This window comes from Oppia nitens, unplaced genomic scaffold (assembly GCF_028296485.1).
Source record: "Oppia nitens isolate AA-2021 unplaced genomic scaffold, nextdenovo-longstitch-racon4-pilon3 scaffold2_pilon_pilon_pilon, whole genome shotgun sequence".
Lineage (NCBI taxonomy): Eukaryota > Metazoa > Arthropoda > Arachnida > Sarcoptiformes > Oppiidae > Oppia > Oppia nitens.
Genome location: NW_026533210.1, coordinates 256,895 through 278,397, shown reverse-complemented (window position 1 = coordinate 278,397; position 21,503 = coordinate 256,895). Strand labels below are relative to the sequence as shown.

Here is a 21,503-nt window from a genome sequence, read left to right as displayed (position 1 = left end):
CATAGACGGCCAGACATTCCAGTTCGGTGACCGTGTATCGGGTTTCGGCGTCGGCAAGCTTCCTGGAATAGTAACCAATAGGTCGATCGGCTTGTATAAGGATACCTGCTATTCCAATGGTTGACGCATCAGTATGTAGATCGATCGGTAGGTCCGGATTGTAGATAGCGCGGACGGGTTCCGATCCCATTAGTTGTTTTAATGTATTGAATGATCGATCACATTGATCGGTCCATTCAAACTCTTTGGTTTTAGATTTCTTCATGAGTGATGTAAGTGGTGCTGTGATTGCTGCGAAGTCGGGAATGTATTCGCGTAAATAGTTGGCCAGTCCGTGAAAACGTTGAACTCCCTTTTGATCGATCGGTGTCGGGAAATCCACTATAGCTTTAATCTTCGAGTCTGGAGGTCGGACTGATTTGCCATCAATTAAATGTCCTAAGAATTCGATGCGGGTTTTGGAGAACTCGCACTTCTCGCGTTTAAGACGGGCGTTGTTTTCGGCCAGACGTTTAAGTACTTCGGCCAGTAGATCGTCGTGTCGCTCTTGAGTTGAGGCATAGATGATGATGTCATCCAGATATGAGATGACACCATTGTTGTGAAGATCTCCGAGGATTTTACGGACAACGCGGTGGAAGGTGGCCGGACTGTTCTTCAGTCCGAACGGTAAGACAGTCCATTCAAAGTGACCGTCGCGGGTGACGAATGCTGTTTTGGTGATGTCATCGGGTGCTACGGCGACTTGCCAGTAACCAGAGGCGAAGTCAAGTTTTGAAAATACGATCGATCCTTGGAGTCGATCGATCACATCCGCGATGACTGGAAGTGGTGTCTTGTCAGCGATCGTTATTGAATTGAGTCGACGATAATCGATGCACAAACGATAGGTGCCGTCTTTTTTGGGCGCCAAAGTAATCGGTGCGGCGTACGGACTGACGCTTTCCCGGATAAGACCTTTTGATAGGAGGTCCTTCACTTGGCGGGCAGTCTCAGCTGCCATTTGATGAGATTGACGGTACGGGCGCTGTGCGGTCGGTTGTTGATCGGTCAATACAATGCGATGCTCTTCGATGTTGATTCGGCCTAAATCTGTTGAATCGGCGGCAAAAATGTGTTGATAACTCGAGGACGGATGAAGTGATTTGATACTTGAATACCAGTAGATGTATTGCCATTGTTAGGATTAGGTGGATCTCTAGGTTGAGAACCAGTTGGTCTATGAGGACAGTCTTTGTGGAAATGCCAGGCAGTAGTTCCACGGTCGCGGCATATGCGGCACGAATATGGCGGCCTATTCTTTGATCGATCAGATCGATCTGATCGATCATTTGGATTCCTCGGGGGTTTCTTGTCTTTGTCTTGAGAGAAGTGAGATCTGGGTTTATAGTGATGTTTTGTTTTGTCAGCTTCGATGTCCTGTGCCATCTCTAGCCAAGCGGTAGTAGTTGTGAATCTGCGGCCATAGAAATATTCTCGATATTCAGATTGTAGTCCTTCGGTGAGGAGGTTAGCTCTGTCGCTGTCGGTGTAGCCTTTGACGCGACGAAGAAGTTTCAGCTTCTCGTCGTAATATGTCTTCATTGGTTCGGACCGTTGTTGTCGTCGTCTGTTAGCGACTATGACTGGAGGTACGTCTGAATGTGCGTAACGGTCGAGTAGGAGTTGTCTTGCTTTAGGCCAACTGATGTCTTGATCGATCAAAACATCTGAGCCATAGTAGTTGGCGGCGTCATCGGACAGGAACTCCATAATGTCGTCCACTTTGTCTTCATCGGAGTGGAGTCGGAAGGATCGTTCAAACATCTGTATGAACGCCTCTATCGTCAGATTTGAATCTTGTGTTCCGCTAAACTTCGGGATCTTCCGTTGTTTAGTATGCGTGGGAACTCTTCGATCGATCCGATCGGTCAGATCGATCTGATCGGTCGTGTTTGAGGTGCTCTGTTGTGCCGGTTGGAGGCCTGTGTTGACAGTGGTATTGTTTTCGTTGTCAGACATGTTGTCGATGATGTCTTGATTGTCTTCAGTGACGGGAGTAGAGTTGAGGAGATAGCGTGTTCCACGTCGTGTAAGGCCTGTAGTTAGGGATGTCATCAATCGCAGGTAAGGATCTAATAAGTGTGATCTGTGCCGACTGCGCCAATTTTGTTGTGGGCGGTTTGGTTTAACCTTATGGATCAGTTGTCTAGCGTGGGTCGGTATGAGACCAACAACTGATAGTATCACTCAATTCCCACAACGGTATCAATTGATCGGTCAAAGACTTCTCAATTGATATAGTGATCACTTGAAAGGCACTATTCGTGTCAAACAAAATGATGTACAGATCTGCAGTAGTGGTGACCGGAGTGTAGGCCAGGGATCGATCCGTCAGTACTATTGATAACTTCTATAACTTGTAGGGATGGCCAGCGAAAGGGTAGACTTGAAGTGTTGATCGATCAGCCAATGCTTGCTTAGGAGGAATGGTAGATATGATGTGGTAATCGATCCAATGATTAGGTGAAGACAATAACTTAGACACACTTTAGTTACAATACTTTATTATAGTTAAGACAATTAAAATAGTAGTTAAAACAATGGTTATAAAAATGGTATAATTTAAGAGCACATGTATGTGAATGAATGCAATGGTGTATACAGTATAATGACTGATAGTAATGGTGGGTAAGATTGCACTGTAATGGTGGGTGAGATTGCACTGACTGTCTGGTGTGTCAGTACTGGTATTTATAAGAGAGGAATGTATAGGTATTTGGTGTACGGCTATTGGTTTGTTTGAATATAAGGACAGTTGTATTGATCGATCACTTGGCGCCAGTTATTGGTGTCATTGATCGATCAATCATAGGAAACGGTAGGTATTGAGCGATCAAAATAATTAATGAATTCAAAATAAGGGATTAAATGCACAAAAATAGGTATCAATAAAATAATACAAAAGTTAAACATTAAAATTAAGGCTAAATAATATATGAAATATGAGTTTCTCAACAATATATATATATATATAAATGTCTATCAAATATACAATATTATACTATATATTATACAATTTTTGTTTTGTTTAAAACAAACCTCATTTTTATTATAGTTGATGACAATGTATACATCGTATATATTATACACTGTATAATAGGATATTAATAGTTGATATACAAAAATAAACTAATAATTATTATAAATAAAAAACAAATGATACAAATTGTTTAACTGAATATTTAAAAAAAAAATATTTAAATATTTAAAAATAATTAAAAACTAAACAATATATAAATAGAAATATTAATCGCGTTAACAATGTTAGTGGCATTTAAAACAATGTATTGAAATTATAATCTAAAAATTTTGAAAAATTTTATTTCTAATATTTAAATTTGAATTTTTTGTTTTTGTTTTATTAATTGACTAAACTTATTGTCAAATTTATAGTTCAATTTATTTATATACTGTATATATTAATATATAGTAATTTAAAAAATATGTATAAACTCAGGTCTACTACTACTATTGGATATCATAGGTATTACTTACTATACTGTTATACTTAAATAAAAATTTATATAAATAATAATTATTTTTTTACAGATTATTGAGTGTACTATCTATACCATCATCACTGCTGGCGATGACATACAACAAGAAGAAGAAATGGCAAACTGATAGCCAACGTAAACGTATGGATCAACTGTTGTTGTTGTTGTCGTCGTCGTCTGACAATTGGTTTCAAACCAATAGATTCACACCATTATTATTATCACCACCGCATCCGTGGCCAACAACAACAACATCAACAATACGATCGGCACATACCATCATCATCAACGACGATAAGGACACTGACATCGATATTGTGAAGATTAAGAAACAATGCCACAAAATGATTGTCAAAATATATAACAAATCATTTTTGGACAACAATTCATATGAAACATTTGGTACCGGATTTCGTATGAATTTAGCCGAAATGTCGATCATTACTAACGCACATGTAGTACGTGGCAGACAGTTATGTCAAGTGATAATGTATTATGAATCGCTGGTCAAAACAATGGATGCCCATGTAGTCTATTGTGAACCGCACCGGGATCTGGCACTACTGAAACTAATCTACCGGCAAACCGATAGATTTCGATCGAAAGACATAGAAGATCAACGAAGATTACCGAATTCGACAAAACTGAGGACTAGAAATGTTTTCGGTAGACCAGTGACCACTATTGGCTACATTAATCCTACAATTGTGGATGTATTATGTCAGTGGGGCTCATGTCGATCGCTGGGCGTTACTGTTAGACAATTGAGTGATGGGTATGAAATTGATTTGGTTTATGTCGACCAATCGCATCAATTTTGGTCGCATTCGGCACCGTTAGTTGACGGCAATTCGGGCGGTCCGCTTTTGGCATCGGATGGCCAGGTTATTGGTGTTACCACTATGGCTAACGTCAAATCTAGTTTTGCCTTTGCCACTCCTAGTTTCCATGTGTTAGGTAATTATAATAATAATTATTATAATAACCTATATATATACTGTATATATATATATATATATACTGTATATATATATATATATATATATATACTGTATATATATATATATATATATATATTTAGATTTTTATAAAAATGGCAAAAAATATGAGAAAGGAGAGCCAATTAGACAATTAAAACGAAAAAAATACTATGAATTGGACAGTCAGGTCTACAAACGACTGTTGGGTCTAATAGTAGATTGCGAACCATTTTCGGGTACTCTAACAATACAATCGGCACTACCGACGGCCCCAACTGAAGCAGAGTTTGTTTATTATTATTATTATTATCAATAAAATATAAATAAAATATTAAATAGTATAATAATTTTATATATATATTTTTATGTGTGTGTGTTCAGAGGTATTATTGGTACAATTGTTTGGCAAATTAACATACAGGAGATCCACAATATCGATGACATCCAATCGGCTATCGATGATAAACCAGTTATCCGATTGTGGATTAGATATTTTACCATAGATGACGATGATGATGACGATAGTGATAGTGAAACAAATAATAAAAGTAGTGGTAGTGGTAATGGTAGTGGTAGTAGTGGTAGTGGTAGTGGTAGTGGTAGTGGTAGTGGTAGTGGTAGTGGTAGTGGTAGTGGTAGTGGTAGTGGTAGTGGTAGTGGTAGTGGTAGTGGTAGTGGTAGTGGTAGTGGTAGTGGTAGTGGTAGTGATAGTGGTAGTGGTAGTGGTGTTAAAAATACTATCAAAAGCATTGATTACAATACGATTGTATCCACTGATGATGTTTTGCCAGTAGTTTTTTGATTTATTTTTTTTTTTTAAAAATACTAATATATATAATGTATTTATTGTATATAATTAATCAATTAATTAATTTTTATATAATTATTAGTTTTTAATAAGTATTTTTTCACTATACTGTGTGTAAATTATATATATATTTTATTTAATTATATTTTTTAAATATTTATTTTTTTAAAAAAAAATAATTTTGTTTGTTATTATAATTTATTATAGGTTATTATAATTTATACAATATATATTGATAATTTATAATAATAATCAGAAATTTCAATACAATATCAATTATAATTCAAAATACAGCAACAAAACTACCAGTGCTAGTAATGATAGTAATACTGATTAAAAAAAAAACTAAAATAAAAACAAAACAGATAATATAATAAACGTATTATTATTATTATTATTATTATATGTGTGTATAAATATGTATTATTTTACACGTGTGTAACAACAATACATACATTAATTAACTAACTAACTAACGATTAATACCATGAAATTAATTTTATTTAAAAAAAAAAAAAAAGTTTGATACAATTTGATAGTTTTATAATTTTATTATTGTATTGTATATTATTATTATTATTTTTTTTTTTAGTTGTTATGTTATCCTAATACAGTATAATCTTATATTGTATTTTAAAAAAAATATTTTTTGTATTAACTTTAAATGTATTCATCGATGATGTCATTGTCGACTATAATTAACAATCGGTTAGTTTTTTTTTGTTGTTGCAATCAATAATAATTAACATCAAATATATATCAAAAAATTAATAAAAAAAAAATTATTGCAATTATTTTTGTTGTTGTCTCAGATATATACTTACAATAAAAACAAAAAAATTTGAATATTTTTTTTAACAAAAACAAAATATCAATTGCAGATTTTTGACTGTATTATTGTCTATACCATCATCATCACTGTCGATGATAATGGCATACAATTGGCGGACAACAAACAACAATCCAATTAAACAAAAACAACGACAACTACCAGTATTTGGACAATGGTTTCAAACTAAACCTAACAAATCTATACTATCGTTGTTGACAATACCGACAACCAGATCGGCCTATACTATGAATATTGTAGACATTAAGCAACGGTTTAATCTAACAATCGTTAAAATTGGTGTCCAATCCTATATAGACAATACTAGTGTAGTAACAGTTGGTACAGGATTTCGTATAATAAGTACATCCAGTAGTCATCCAATGATGATAATAGTAACCAATGCACATGTAGTCAAAGGTCGTCACCGAGTGATGGTCGAAGTCTATATCAATGATCGACTAATTCAATTGCCGGCATCGGTAGTCTATGTTGAACAGCACAGGGATCTGGCATTGGTTAGACTTATACGCCAAAACAACGATAACTTTCAGCCCCAGCCGATAGTTGGGGCGGAGGCGGCGGCGACGGCAGCCGATGACGATCTTATCGGACAACCAGTAGCATCGGTTGGCCATACATCGGTTCGCGGCGGCCGATCGTGTCAATCGGGTTATGTGAGGGCATCGGGTGTCCAGATTAGACAAATTCACGATCCGTCGACAGTTAGTCTAATATTTACCGGACCCGATCAGCCAGTGTTGGTACACTCGGCTCCTGTATTGCCCGGCTATTCGGGCGGTGCACTGGTCAATAGCGATGCCCATGTTATAGGCGTCCAGTCATCGGCTAATCTTTGCGAAAACATCAACTACGCCGTCCCTAACACCCGATTATTAGGTAACTATCTATCTGTCTATCTGTCTATCTGTCTATCTGTCTATCTGTCTATCTGTCTATCTGTCTATCTGTCTATCTGTCTATCTGTCTATCTGTCTATCTGTCTATCTGTCTATCTGTCTATCTGTCTATCTGTCTATCTGTCTATCTGTCTATCTGTCTATCTGTCTATCTGTCTATCTGTCTATCTGTCTATCTGTCTATCTGTCTATCTGTCTATCTGTCTATCTGTCTATCTGTCTATCTGTCTATCTGTCTATCTGTCTATCTGTCTATCTGTCTATCTGTCTATCTGTCTATCTGTCTATCTGTCTATCTGTCTATCTGTCTATCTGTCTATCTGTCTATCTGTCTATCTGTCTATCTGTCTATCTGTCTATCTGTCTATCTGTCTATCTGTCTATCTGTCTATCTGTCTATCTGTCTATCTGTCTATCTGTCTATCTGTCTATCTGTCTATCTGTCTATCTGTCTATCTGTTTCTACTATAATATTATTATTATTATTATTATTATTATTACAGAGTTTATCGCCAGAGGCATAGCCTATCATAGCCGCGAATCGGATAGACTGAGACAACATTTTAGAAAACTATATGAATTGGACAGTCAGGCGGTGGCGGTGGTCGACGGCAGCGGCAAAAAACGACTACTGGGTTTAGTAGTTAGCAGACAACCATTTACGGGCAGTTTTTCAGTCAAGTCGGCACTACCGACGGTGGCCTCAATCGATGCAAAGTTTGTTTGTATTATTATTATTTTACTATTTTTTAAAAAAAACAATACTAAATGATATTATATATCATTTTATTTGTCTCTATTGTAGTGGTATAATAGGTACACATATTTGGCAAATTAACAATCAGGTGATCAACAATATCGATGACATCCGATCGGCTATCGATGATAATCCTATTATCCGATTGTCAATTAGCAGTATTAGTAGTAGTAGTAGTAGTAGTAGTGATGATAAATATAAAATTAAAACCATTGACTACAATACTATAGTTGTATCCACTGATAGTATAATGCCATTAGTTTTTTGACGTAAAAATTTTGAACAATAGTTTATTTATTTTATAATTAAGATTAATTCGCATTAATAATAGTAATAATAATAATAAGTATTTTACTGAAATATAATAATAATAAATTGTTTTTTTTCAATTATATGGTAATTATTTATAATAGTATTAATACACAATTATAATATACTGTACAGTATTTTTTCATTTAAAGTAATTCAATATTAAAGTCATCCAAGTTTTCAATAGTAATATGAAATGTATGATAAATCGCGTGAAAAAAATATAAATGTATTTTATTTTTTGAATTTTTTTTTTTAAATATAAGTAATTCAATGATAAATACAATCAACAACAAAAAAATTGTTTTTTGTTTTTTTATAGTTTGTTATAAGTATTTCTACTAATTTATTTATATTAATAGCACCGGTAGTTTACAATACAGTAGTTATTCAGAAAATAATGTATACATTATTATCAAATATGATATACAATCGGTTTGTTAACAAACAAACAAAAAAAATAATAAAATATTTTACTAAATATTGTATTCATAAGAAACATATAGTTTATTACAATTTTTATTATTATTATTATAGATCATTGAGTGTATTATGTATACCATCGCCAGTAACAGCACTGTTGGCTATGGCATACACTAATAATAGGCCGTCCATAAGTCAATGGTTACCACAACAACTGGCCAATGACCGAAACTGTAGGTCAGCCTATCGGCAGCCACGGTATTGTCTACGATTGGCTTTTATGGACAGTAGTGTAAGGAACGGTGGTGACGACATCATCGATTTGATTGACATGAAAAACAAGTGCATCCGATCCGTATGTCTGGTTATTAGACCTGAATTAGACGATTATTTAGTCGATAGTGGCAAAGGAACGGGTGTTTTCGTACTAAACAATTGTCTACTATTGACATGTTTTCATTTGGTTAAACAGTCGCCAACCGTATGGATCAAGTATGTTAAACAATATAATAGGGAACGGGTAGTTACAACATGGCGTGCAGAACCGGCCCAGGTTGTCTATGTTGAACCGCACTGGGATCTGGCATTGGTTAGACTGTGGGAACCGCCAACGTTTGTCGGCGATACTATGACCACAATGAAATTGTTGTATACAACTACCAGTGCCGCCGCCACCACCGATAGTATCGGATTTGGCGCCCCGGTATGTACAATCGGCCACGGTAATAGTATAATGTTTGCCATACATCCGGGTATGGTTAGGACACCCCAATTGTTAACCCATCAGCTACTGAACGGTTACAATGTTAGTACCATTGCCTTCGATGAGGAACTACCGTCAGTGATGCACAGTTCGATAATATTGCCCGGTTTTTCTGGTAGTCCACTAATCGATACGGCTGGCCGACTGTGCGGTATTGATTGGGGCGGTATTACCGTCGATCGGAAATCCTATGCAAGCGATTATCAAATATTGAATGGTATTTAAATGTTATAAATAGATATATATATATATACTAGTATATTACGATTAGGGTCAATTTCAGGGGGGGCTATAGGGTGGGGTAAAATGGCAAAAAATAGATAAAGTTTGTATAGTGGTATAGGGGGTGTAAACATTTTTTAATTGCATTTTTAAACGACAATTTTAAGCCAAATTTGAGTAAATTCCCACTAATAATCCCACTAATAATCCCACTAATAATCCCACTAATAATCCCACTAATAATCCCACTAATAATCCCACTAATAATCCCACTAATAATCCCACTAATAATCCCACTAATAATCCCTCTAATAATCCCACTAATAATCCCACTAATAATCCCACTAAATTAAAATATTTTAATTTTAAGTACAGTTATTACTAATAATCCCACTAATAATCCCACTAATAATCCCACTAATAATCCCACTAATAATCCCTCTAATAATCCCACTAATAATCCCACTAATAATCCCACTAATAATCCCACTAATAATCCCACTAATAATCCCTCTAATAATCCCACTAATAATCCCACTAATAATCCCACTAATAATCCCACTAAATTAAAATATTTTAATTTTAAGTACAGTTATTACTAAATATATTTCATTATATGTTACAATTATTATTGATTTTTTTACTAAAAATATATTTTATATATCGATATATTGAATACAGAGTTTATCAATAGGTCTTTGGCTTACGAATCAAGTGGTAGTAAACAAAGTCGACTAAAAAAACTGTTTCCAATAGTATCGGGAAAACAGTTGGCTATTGTTTTGTCGGCTAAACCTACCGGTGATTTACCGGCGATGATGTTGTTAACTGTTGAGGCAGTGCTTACCAATGAAACCAATGAACTACCGTTTGTTTGTTTTTATTTATATAACTAACTATTTGTCTGATATTTTTTGTTTTAAAATTAATCATATGTTTATGAATCCCATTAAACAGATCTATAGTGAAAACACGTATAGTGTCTATCAATGGACAGTTGGTTAACGATATCCGTGATTTGATAGCAATAGTTTCACAGTCACAGCAGCCAACCGTTGAACTGACTGTTAGGGACGACAATCTGAACGATAGGACAGTTAGATTAAATACTTTGGACAGGGATTCGGCATTTATTTTCTAAATGTATTACTAATTACATGTATATATATATATATATATATATATATATATATAATGATAATCATATATGATATATATATAAATACAGTATATTTTATTTGTATGTATGTATGTATAAACTGAACTTTAAATATCTTTAATAATAAACTTTAAATAAATTAATTATTTTAATATATTTTATTAAGTTTTTATTATACAATCTAAATTATAACTTATAATTAACTGTTACAGTATAGTGATTGTATAGTATATGATATTAATTCAACAAAAAATTGCGTGCAAAATATAATTGTTTTTATTTAATTGTTTTTCTATATATATATTAAATAAATTACAAAAATTTAGTTAAAAAATTACAATTTATTTGATTATACAATACAGTATTATGTATACAACATTATTGTCGTCAAAATTAATTAATTATAGGTTTGTTTTTTTTGAATTTTTCTACAATATATTACTATTAATAAAAAAAATAAAATAAAACCAAATTTTGTTTTTTTGAAAAACTATTTATTTACATATTATAGCTCAACGGGTGTATTATGTCTACCATTATCAGTGATGTGGTGGACATACAATAACCCGTTGTTTTCATCATCGGTTGTCAACTACTGGCACCCGTTTCGGACAACATCTAGTAGTGGCCGACAATTGTCTGCCAAAACAAACAATTATCGGTATCATTGTCTTAGATCAGCTGGGCTTATGAACCCAGACATCGATGGTATCGATGCACTAGACATTAAAAACAAATGCATCCGATCGGTAGGTCATGTTTTAAGGCCATTAATGGAAGATTGTTGGACACTGGCCGGTGAAGGAACCGGCGTTTTTGTTGTCGACGACAATCGTCTAATGTTGTTGACCTGTTATCATGTGGTCGCACACCTACCAGTAGTTTGGGTTGAATATGTGAAAAGCTATGTGAATCAGGTAGTAGTCAAATGTCCTTATATGAGGGCCGATGTTATCTATTGTGAGCCGCACTGGGATTTGGCAATACTTCGGTTCCGAAAAACGCCGTCACGAGTGTATAACACGTCGACAACAATGTCGATGACCACCACCAACACCAACGCCGATGCCGAAAGTATCGGATTCGGTGCATCGGTAGCTATGATCGGCAATGGCAATGCTATACACTTTCAACTACACCCGGGTATGATTAGGACACCCCGAGTCGACAACAATATGCTGCCCAATAAGTATTACGTTAGTACAGTACCGTTTGGCGAACAATTACCGTACATAACACACACAACTAGCAATGTCCCGGGTTTTTCGGGCAGTCCACTCATCGATACCAGTGGCCAATTGTGTGGCCTAGTTTGGGGCGGTAGTATTGAACGATTTCTGATAAGCTATGCTATCGACTATAAAACATTGTCAGGTATTTTAAGCGCAATAATAGATATAATATATTATTAAATACTAGATATAAATGATTAATTAATATGTTGTATAAATTTATTAATTGGAAATTTAAAAAAAAATAATAATTTTTGTTTTGTTTTGTTTTATTTCTCTCAAAAATACAAAGCGTTTATCAATAGGGCTATAGTTTATGAAAGTGATGGCAAACAGCAAACCCGTCTAAGAAAACGATTTGAATGGGATATTCAGTCCAATAGACGACTAATGGGTATAATAGTTACTACACAACCGTTTTCCGGTAGTTTTACTGTACAGTTGGCACTTCCCGTGGCCTCAACTGATGCAATGTTTGTTATTATAATAATAATATTTATTATTATTTTATCGAAATATTATAATTATTTATTATTTGTTTGGGTCCCAAACACCAGTGGTATTATCGGTAGTCGTATTTGGAAAGTTAACGGTCAGGTATGCAATACTATCGATAATATCCGATTGGCTATCGATAATAGACAGCAAATTAAAGTGACCATTAGGTCTACCATAGATGATGACAGTAGTAGCAGTAATAGTAAGGACAGTATGAAAACCATTAATACGATACTATCTATCGTTGAACACGACATTAGTATTATGCCATTAGTTTTGTGATTAAAAATTATATTTTATATATATTTATTTTGAATATTTATTTAATTATTACTAGTTTTACCCGCGCAACATGTATAGTATTGCATACTCTTACTAATTGCTTAACAAAATTCTTTATAATGAGACCTATAGATATACATATACAATAGTCAACTACAATTATAATTCTGATTATAAATGACTATTTTGCTATATTTATGCTATCCATATAAACGTCTATAAAAAAAGTTCGCGCTATTAAAAATTGATGATTTTTTTGCTATAATGTTGTATACATGTACAGTTACAATATATGTAAAAATAAATTTACGCAATCAAGAGAAACGTCTTTGAAACTGTTAAGCAATATTAAAATTTTTTAGTTAAAATGTAGAATACATATGTAGTTAAAATCTAAGTAAAAATAAATTTATGCTATCCATATAAACGTCTATAAAAAAAGTTCGCGCTATTAAAAATTAATGATTTTTTTGTATAATGTTGTATACATGTAAAGTTACAATATATGTAAAAATAAATTTACGCAATCATAAAAAACGTCTTTGAAACTGTTAAGCAATATTAGAATTTTTATTTTTTTAGTTAGATTGTAGAATACATATGTAGTTAAAATCTAAGTAAAAATAAATTTACGCAATCAAGAGAAACGTCTTTGAAACTGTTAAGCAATATTAGAATTTTTTAGTTAAAATGTAGAATACATATGTAGTTAAAATCTAAGTAAAAATAAATTTATGCTATCCATATAAACGTCTATAAAAAAAGTTCGCGCTATTAAAAATTAATGATTTTTTTGTATAATGTATACATGTAAAGTTACAATATATGTAAAAATAAATTTACGCAATCATAAAAAACGTCTTTGAAACTGTTAAGCAATATTAGAATTTTTATTTTTTTAGTTAGATTGTAGAATACATATGTAGTTAAAATCTAAGTAAAAATAAATTTATGCTATCCATATAAACGTCTATAAAAAAAGTTCGCGCTATTAAAAATTAATGATTTTTTGGTATAATGTTGTATACATGTAAAGTTACAATATATGTAAAAATAAATTTACGCAATCATAAAAAACGTCTTTGAAACTGCTTATCAATATTTATAATTTTTATTTTTTTAGTTAGATTGTAGAATACATATGTAGTTAAAATCTAAGTAAAAATAAATTTATACTATCCATAAAAACATCTATAAAAAAAGTTCGCGCTATTAAAAATTGATGATTTTTTGGTATAATGTTGTTTACATATACAGTTACAATATATGTAAAAATAAATTTACGCAATCAAGAGAAACGTCTTTAAAACTGCTTATCAATATTTATAATTTTTTATTTTTAGTTATATTGTATAATTCTTATGTAGTTACAATATAATGGAAAATAAATTTATGCTATCAATAAAATCGTCAATAAAAAAAGTTCGCGCTATTAAAATTTGATGATTTTTTAGTATAATGTTGTTTACATATACAGTTACAATATATGTAAAAATAAATTTACGCAATCAAGAGAAACGTCTTTAAAACTGCTTATCAATATTTATAATTTTTTATTTTTAGTTATATTGTATAATTCTTATGTAGTTACAATATAATGGAAAATAAATTTATGCTATCAAAAGAAACGTCTTTAAAACTGCTTATCAATATTTAAAATTTTATTTTTTTTATTGTAGAATACATATGTATTTACAATATAAATTAAGACTTGAATCTGATAATTTACGCGTAACACAATCAATAGAAACGTCTTTAAAACTGCTTATCAATATTTATAATTTTTTATATTGTAGAATAGAATACATATGTAGAAACACTCGATTTTTAATATAAACTCGAGATTAATATTGAATAAATATTTACATAAAATACATTTTCATGAAAAAAGATATTGTTTAACATTAATAATTAATAATTAAATATATTTAACAATTCTAATAAATCACGTGATTTAATAAATATTTAATAAACACGTGAATTAAAAATTTAAAAAATACTATTAAAACAGTTTATCTCAAAAACAGTTAATTTTTGTTATTAACAAATTATACTTCGTTTCCTTATCTTATTGGATCTACTAATCATTTATGACCAGTGATATAAATTTAGAGATGGATGACATTGATATGATATCATTGAATTCCGTAGATTTCAATGATGAAGAATTCAATGAAGACAACATAGAAGTGAATCAATTATTTAATGAGATAGAAATGCCTGTTTTTATGGAAATGTCTGATGAATGCAAAGATGAACAGTTTGTTCTCGATGTTCTCAATGAATGTGACAACGGTTTTGATGATGAAGAAGAGTTCGATCATTTGATGTTACAAATGCCAATAAAACAGCTGATCAACTCTTCGATAATGTATTCAAAAGATGTTAACAACAATTCGAATCCCGAGACGACTAAAGCCAGTTCACTACAACTTAATTTGATTTCCGTTAATTTTAATGATGGCATTAAAGAAGATCAACAATTTGTTGAGATCCCAGAGATTGAGATCCCAGAGATTGAGATCCCAGAGATTGAGATCCCAGAGATTGAGATCCCAGAGATTGAGATCTTCGAGATTTATATTCCAGAGATTAAGATCCCAGGAATGAGATCCCAGAGATAGAGTTAATCAATGATAAGTGCCAAAGAGATCAGTTGGTCGACGATGTTACCAATGAATGGGAAAATGGTTTCGAGGATGAGGAAGAGTTTGATAAATTGATGTCAGATATCCAAATACAACATTTGATCAATACGTTTATAATAAATTCAAAAGATGTTAACACCAATTCAAGTCTCGAAACGGTTAAAGACTTGACGGTTCTTCTTGTGTCTCATTCATTCGGCTTTGTGTTACGCGTAAATTCTCGGATTCAAGTCTTATACTTCTTTCTTCCTGTGTCTCATTCATTCGTCTATGTGTTACACGTAAATTCTCGGATTCAAGTCTTATACTTCTTTCTTCCTGTGTCTCATTCATTCGTCTATGTGTTACACGTAAATTCTCGGATTCAAGTCTTATACTTCTTTCTTCCTGTGTCTCATTCATTCGTCTATGTGTTACACGTAAATTCTCGGATTCAAGTCTCAAATTTCTTTCTTCTTGTGTCTCATTCATTCGTCTTTGTGTTACGCGTAGAGTATCGGTTTCAAGTCTCAAATTTCTTTCTTCTTGTGTCTCATTCATTCGTCTTTGTGTTACGCGTAGAGTATCGGTTTCAAGTCTCAAATTTCTTTCTTCTTGTGTCTCATTTAATCGACAGTCAATATTTCGTAAACGATTCGATTTTAGTCGCCGTTCTCTTTCCATTTGAGATTCATTCAACCTTCTATTTGTGTCGCGTTGTCTATTGGCTTCAAGTCTTTTCTCTCTTTCTTCTGTTGTTTCCATTAATCTTCTTAATTTACTCGGTGTCACATTGTATTCCATAGGAAATTGGCTGATGTTTGTAAGTGAAATGTCAGTCAATGACGCTTCCAACTGATCCAGATTTGGTTCCATTATGTAAACACTTGTTTAAACGTTATTCAAAAAAATCCTTATATCTTTATCTGTTATGTTATAATAGGAAAAATTTATCAAAATTAAATAGTTTAAGTATACTTCTCTTATAAAATAAATCCAAATGTCCAATTGATTCCTCGAAGGTAAGGCAAATGATAGCAATATTGATGAAAATAGCAAATGAAAACAAATTTGTAGTCAAAATGAAAACAAAGTGATATTTAAATTTATATTTCACGCGTTTATTAAATATTTATTAAATTACGCGATTATTAAATATTTATTAAATCACGCGATTTATTAAAATTGTTATGTATTTAATGATAAATAATAAATAAACAAATTATTTTTCTCGTGCAATAATTAAATTAATACAATTTAAAAAATATATAATTTTTGAAAAAATTGAAAATTTTAATACAAATTGAAAATTTTTGCATTTGAGAAAATTTTACAAAAATTTAGCACAGGTAGCTAACCTCCCGGTGCCCTATGACTCATATAATATAGTAAAATGTAATTCCACAATACCTGCCTCTTTGTCCTCAAAATCTACTTGACCTCAATAATCATTTAAAATTTCCCATAGAAATAACATTGCTTTCAATAAAAAATGAAAATAAAACAATACATTTTTACATTTGAATTAAAATATGGTTGTTGATGAAATGTGCACGCATACAGACAGACAGACAGACAAACAAACAGACAAAACAAATGTCTTAAAATGTTATCTTGATTTTATTGATTTCATTTTTGTTGTTATTGTTGTATTACTATATACACTAAATATAAAATTTGATTAAATTGATAAATTAATTAATTATAAAAAAAGTTGTATAATTATTAAAAGCGAACTTTTACAAACGAGGGGGAAGGGAGGGGTAAAGACTTTAAGAACGTTCGCATTTATATAATATCTTATTTCTTGTGGTGGTGGTGGGGGGGAGGGGTAGCGGTTAGAGACAAGCGAACGTAATTTTTTTCAAATGACTACATGCGAACAATTGCGAACATATGGGGAGGGAGGGGGTCTAGATTTTTTGTGCGAACGTAATATGTGAACCACGCCTAAGCATATATATATATATATATATATATATCAAGTTAATAATTGGGACGAAAAAAAATTCAAATAATAAATTTTATTATCAAAAACAACAAAAATTATTTAAATCAAAACAAAAAACAAATCATAAGCAAATACTGTATATCTATTGTTATTATTAGTAATATAATTCAAAAATTAATTAAAAGTTTGTTGTTGTTGTCGGTGTTGTTGGACTGCTTGTTGTTGGCCACCAATTATGAATCGTTGTCGTTGTTGTCACCATGGTGGTTTTCATTATTGGTATGCTTATTGTATCCATGGTAGTTTTCATTGAGGACACGTTTTTGCATGTCTATGCCTGCATAGCGGCGCCAATGGGGGAAAAATTAAATATTAATTAATTAAATATTAATTAATTAATTATATTTAATCTTATGTTTTTTTGTATTGATAATTATTAATAAAAAATTTATTAAATATGCTTAAAATTAATTAATTCATTCATTATCATTTTTTTTTTGCAAAATGCTGTAATATATGGTAGTAATGTATTAGTTAAAAAAAATAAATATATATAATTTTTTTATTTAGTTAATTATAACCACCTAATTATATATTTATTTATTTAATTTTTTTATTGTTGTTGTTGGGTTGGGTTGGGTTGGGTTGGGTTGGGTTGGGTTGGGTTGGGTTGGGTTGGGTTAGGTTGGGTTAGGTTAGGTTAGGTTAGGTTAGGTTAGGTTGGGTTGGGTTAGGTTAGGTTAGGTTAGGTTATGTTAGGTTAGGTTTATTTAGGTTAGGTTAGGTTAGGTTAGGTTATGTTAGGTTTATTTAGGTTAGGTTAGGTTAGGTTAGGTTAGGTTAGGTTAGATTATGTTAGGCTAGGCTAGGCTAGGCTAGGTTAGGTTAGGTTAGGTTAGGTTAGGTTAGGTTAGGTTAGGTTAGGTTAGGTTAGGTATAAATATATGTTATAATAAATATTCACTTACCACCATCTAATACGAAGTCTGGAACTGATTGGATTAATTTACACACAAAAAAACAAAACAATAATAATTAATATTTAGTCAATAAATTATTTTTCTATTAATTATGTTTATTATTATTATAACTAAACTAACAAAAAATATTAAATAAATAAATGAAAAATAAATTATTTTAAATACTCTGAGCTGTATTGTCAATGACTGTTGTTGTAATTACAACAACGATTGCAAACAAAATAACAAACAAACGATTATTCATTGTTTTTATATATATATTATTATTATTTAATTATTTTTGCTATTAAATTATTTGTTAATATAAAATAAAATTTATAGTCAAATGTTATGGAAAAAAATACATGTCTTAAATTTTGGTGTTTAGTTGGTTTATATACCTTAACTAAACAGTAAAAAATAGGATATCCATATGTTTTATTGACGCAAATCTATTTTAAAATATATATATATATATATTTCATAATAAATAACTTTAAATAGAGACTCTATATTTAGATATTATAGAAATATTATTTACAAAATGTTTTTGAAAAACGTAATACATATTAGATGTATATTTTCTATATTTAAAAAAACTATTTTTATTTTTCTATCTATACATCCAGACTGGCCACCCAATTATTTTTTTTTAACAAACCTGTATAATAGTATAAAATATTTTAATTTTACCTGTATTTTCATGTATATTAAATATTACATTGGTGTATGTTAATAGGTATTAATTTTAATTAAGATATAATTTTATTTTAAACATGACATTTATATAACTGTATATAACAAAAATATAAGAAATTTTATTTATTTCATTCAATTAATTAATGTATAACGTATTTAATGCAAAATTAGTGTATCCTTATAATCTGCATTTATTCTTAAAAAATATAACTAACTGACTACCGGTGCTAATTAATTAGTATAGAAATACTAAATAAAATAATTTAAAAAAAACAAACAATTGATACAAATTGTTTAACTGAATATATATATATAATATTTAAAAATATATATATAAAACATGTATAATATGCACGCAATTTAATTGTAAACTATATTATTGATATCTAATCTTACTATACATTTGAATTTTTGAATACATGATAAATAATTTTTTTGTATTAAAACTAATTATAATTACTTTAAAATAATTAGAGTATACAAATCTATTATAAAAATTAAATTACTAATATTGTACTAAAAATTACCTAATTTAACCTAGCAATTTGAAACTGAAAAATAACAATAAACTAACAAATATTTAATAATGTTTTTTTTAAAGACAATTTACACCAAATTTGTTTGAAAAAAAGTTTATTACAATAAAATTAATACAAAAACAAAAAATATATAATAAGTTTGTTGTAGTTGTTGTCATTGAAAATAATTATACAGGAAATTACTATTTAATTTTGGACTAAACAACGATTTTTTTTCTTCAAATAACTAATGGTTTAATCCTAAAACCTTGATTATCGACGGGTGCTATAGTATTGATGTTAACACTGCTTAAGCTGTCATCTCTAACTGTCCCTCGACTACCACTACTACTATTGTCATAATCAGTGGGTAATCCAATCCACAATTTGATTACCGGATTAGTATCGATAGCCAATCGTAGGACATACATACTGTCCAACTCGTGTCCGTAAACTCTCAAAACACGTGCGCCGATAATACTTCTGATGTTCAAAAACCCAGACAAACAAACAAACAATAAATATTTATTTAAATATATTCAGAAAAAAAAACAAATATTAAATAAAAAGAAATAATTGTAACAAACTTTGCTTCATCAGAGGCAGTGGCCAAAACCGATCGGACAATAAAACTACCCGAAAACGGTTTTGTCGACAAAATCAAACCCAATAGCCGTGTGTCGACTCGTATGTCCCATTCATACCATTCCGTCAGACGATTATGTTGTATGCCATTGCTTTCATAAGTCAATGCCCTATTGATAAACTCTGTTATATACAGTCGATGACAAAATAGATGAACGAGGTTTTTTGTGTATATCTTTAGAATGGAAAGGAACTAGAACAAAAAATTTTTTTTGCTACTATTATTTATTGGGACGGTCAGTTTGGTATTGTCACTTTTTTGTAATTGGGCACAGGTATGCAAGGACAGGGATGGTCAATATCTCGAAAACTATAATAGATATTAAAATTTTATAAATTGCTAAATATACTAAATTAAAAAATATTGGACACGTGTTTTGGCATTTTTAATTTTATTGCAAAATATTCGAACATAATTAATTTGTTTGTTGCAAAAATCAAAATTTAGGAAGTCATATTTTTTAAACGCATCAATTTATCATGATTTAGTTAATTGATTTAAATTCTATATTTTAGTACTAACAATTCATCTATACATTAAATTTAGTTATCTTGTTTAGTTTTTTACATATTTGTAAATTAATTTTTTTCTATTATAATTATTTATAGATTTTGTTATCAATGTTATGTAATAGAAGACAATAATTAATACTTAATTACAATAGAAAAAAATTAATTTACAAATATTTAAAAAACTAAACAAGCTAACTAAATTTAATATATAGATGAATTGTTAGTACTAAAATATAGAATTTAAATCAATTAACTAAATCATGATATATCGATGCGTTTAAAAGATATGGTCTCTTAAATTTTGATTTTTGCAACAAAAAAAATAATTTTGTTCGAATACTTTGCAATAAAATAAAAAATGCCAAAACACGTGTCCAATATTATCAGATTTAGTATAATTAGCAATTTATAAAACTTTAATATCTATTATAGTTTTCGAGATATTGACCATCCCTGTCCTTGCATACCTGTGCCCAATTACAAAAAAAATGGCAATACCAAACTGACCGTCCCAATAAATAATAGTAGCAAAAAATTTTTTTTGTTCTAGTTCATTTGCATTCTAAAGATATACACAAAAAACCTCGTTCATCAATTTTGTCATCGACTGTATATATATATATATAATTTCAGTAATACTGTTAGCAATTTTTGGTTGTTTTTTTTAAAGATAATCATTGATTAATAATAATAATATATCCTATATATCCTATAAATATATATTGCTTATAAATATACCTTTTAATATTTTATAGTCAATAGCATAGGTAATCAAACCAAACTCTATAATACCACCCCAAGTAAGACCGCACAGTCGGCCATCGGTATCGATTAGTGGACTACCAGAAAAACCGTGAACATTGACCGTAT

At 30.7% G+C, this 21,503-nt stretch overlaps 3 protein-coding genes across 3 annotated transcripts; all 3 read left to right on the top strand.

Annotated features, from left to right (window-relative positions):
- Positions 1–3,491: 3,491 nt before the first annotated feature.
- On the top strand, positions 3,492–5,321 carry LOC128955030 (serine protease HTRA1-like). Its single transcript, XM_054300662.1, has 4 exons — positions 3,492–3,526; positions 3,592–4,496; positions 4,621–4,804; positions 4,901–5,321. The coding sequence occupies exons 2-4, from the start codon at positions 3,632–3,634 to the stop codon at positions 5,319–5,321; spliced, it is 1,470 nt and encodes a 489-aa protein (XP_054156637.1). The 5' UTR covers positions 3,492–3,526; positions 3,592–3,631.
- A 936-nt stretch (positions 5,322–6,257) lies between these two features.
- LOC128955029 (uncharacterized) lies at positions 6,258–10,691 on the top strand. Its single transcript, XM_054300661.1, has 6 exons — positions 6,258–7,056; positions 7,580–7,793; positions 7,882–7,980; positions 8,680–9,545; positions 10,232–10,418; positions 10,508–10,691. The coding sequence occupies exons 1-6, from the start codon at positions 6,258–6,260 to the stop codon at positions 10,689–10,691; spliced, it is 2,349 nt and encodes a 782-aa protein (XP_054156636.1).
- A 563-nt stretch (positions 10,692–11,254) lies between these two features.
- LOC128955028 (uncharacterized) lies at positions 11,255–12,721 on the top strand. Its single transcript, XM_054300660.1, has 3 exons — positions 11,255–12,083; positions 12,234–12,414; positions 12,499–12,721. The coding sequence occupies exons 1-3, from the start codon at positions 11,255–11,257 to the stop codon at positions 12,719–12,721; spliced, it is 1,233 nt and encodes a 410-aa protein (XP_054156635.1).
- The last annotated feature ends 8,782 nt before the right edge of the window (positions 12,722–21,503 follow it).

Excerpts from the sequence above, each read along its gene's own strand:
- LOC128955028 (XM_054300660.1), top strand. The coding sequence starts at position 11,255 with ATGTGGTGGACATACAATAACCCGTTGTTTTCATCATCGGTTGTCAAC. Across the intron at positions 12,084-12,233 it reads CGACTATAAAACATTGTCAG|CGTTTATCAATAGGGCTATA; the intron begins GTATTTTAAGCG and ends AAAAATACAAAG. Across the intron at positions 12,415-12,498 it reads GTGGCCTCAACTGATGCAAT|TGGTATTATCGGTAGTCGTA; the intron begins GTTTGTTATTAT and ends CCCAAACACCAG.
- LOC128955029 (XM_054300661.1), top strand. The coding sequence starts at position 6,258 with ATGGCATACAATTGGCGGACAACAAACAACAATCCAATTAAACAAAAA. Across the intron at positions 7,057-7,579 it reads CCCTAACACCCGATTATTAG|AGTTTATCGCCAGAGGCATA; the intron begins GTAACTATCTAT and ends TTATTATTACAG. Across the intron at positions 10,419-10,507 it reads AATGAAACCAATGAACTACC|ATCTATAGTGAAAACACGTA; the intron begins GTTTGTTTGTTT and ends CCCATTAAACAG.
- LOC128955030 (XM_054300662.1), top strand. The coding sequence starts at position 3,632 with ATGACATACAACAAGAAGAAGAAATGGCAAACTGATAGCCAACGTAAA. Across the intron at positions 4,497-4,620 it reads TCCTAGTTTCCATGTGTTAG|ATTTTTATAAAAATGGCAAA; the intron begins GTAATTATAATA and ends ATATATATTTAG. Across the intron at positions 4,805-4,900 it reads ACGGCCCCAACTGAAGCAGA|AGGTATTATTGGTACAATTG; the intron begins GTTTGTTTATTA and ends GTGTGTGTTCAG.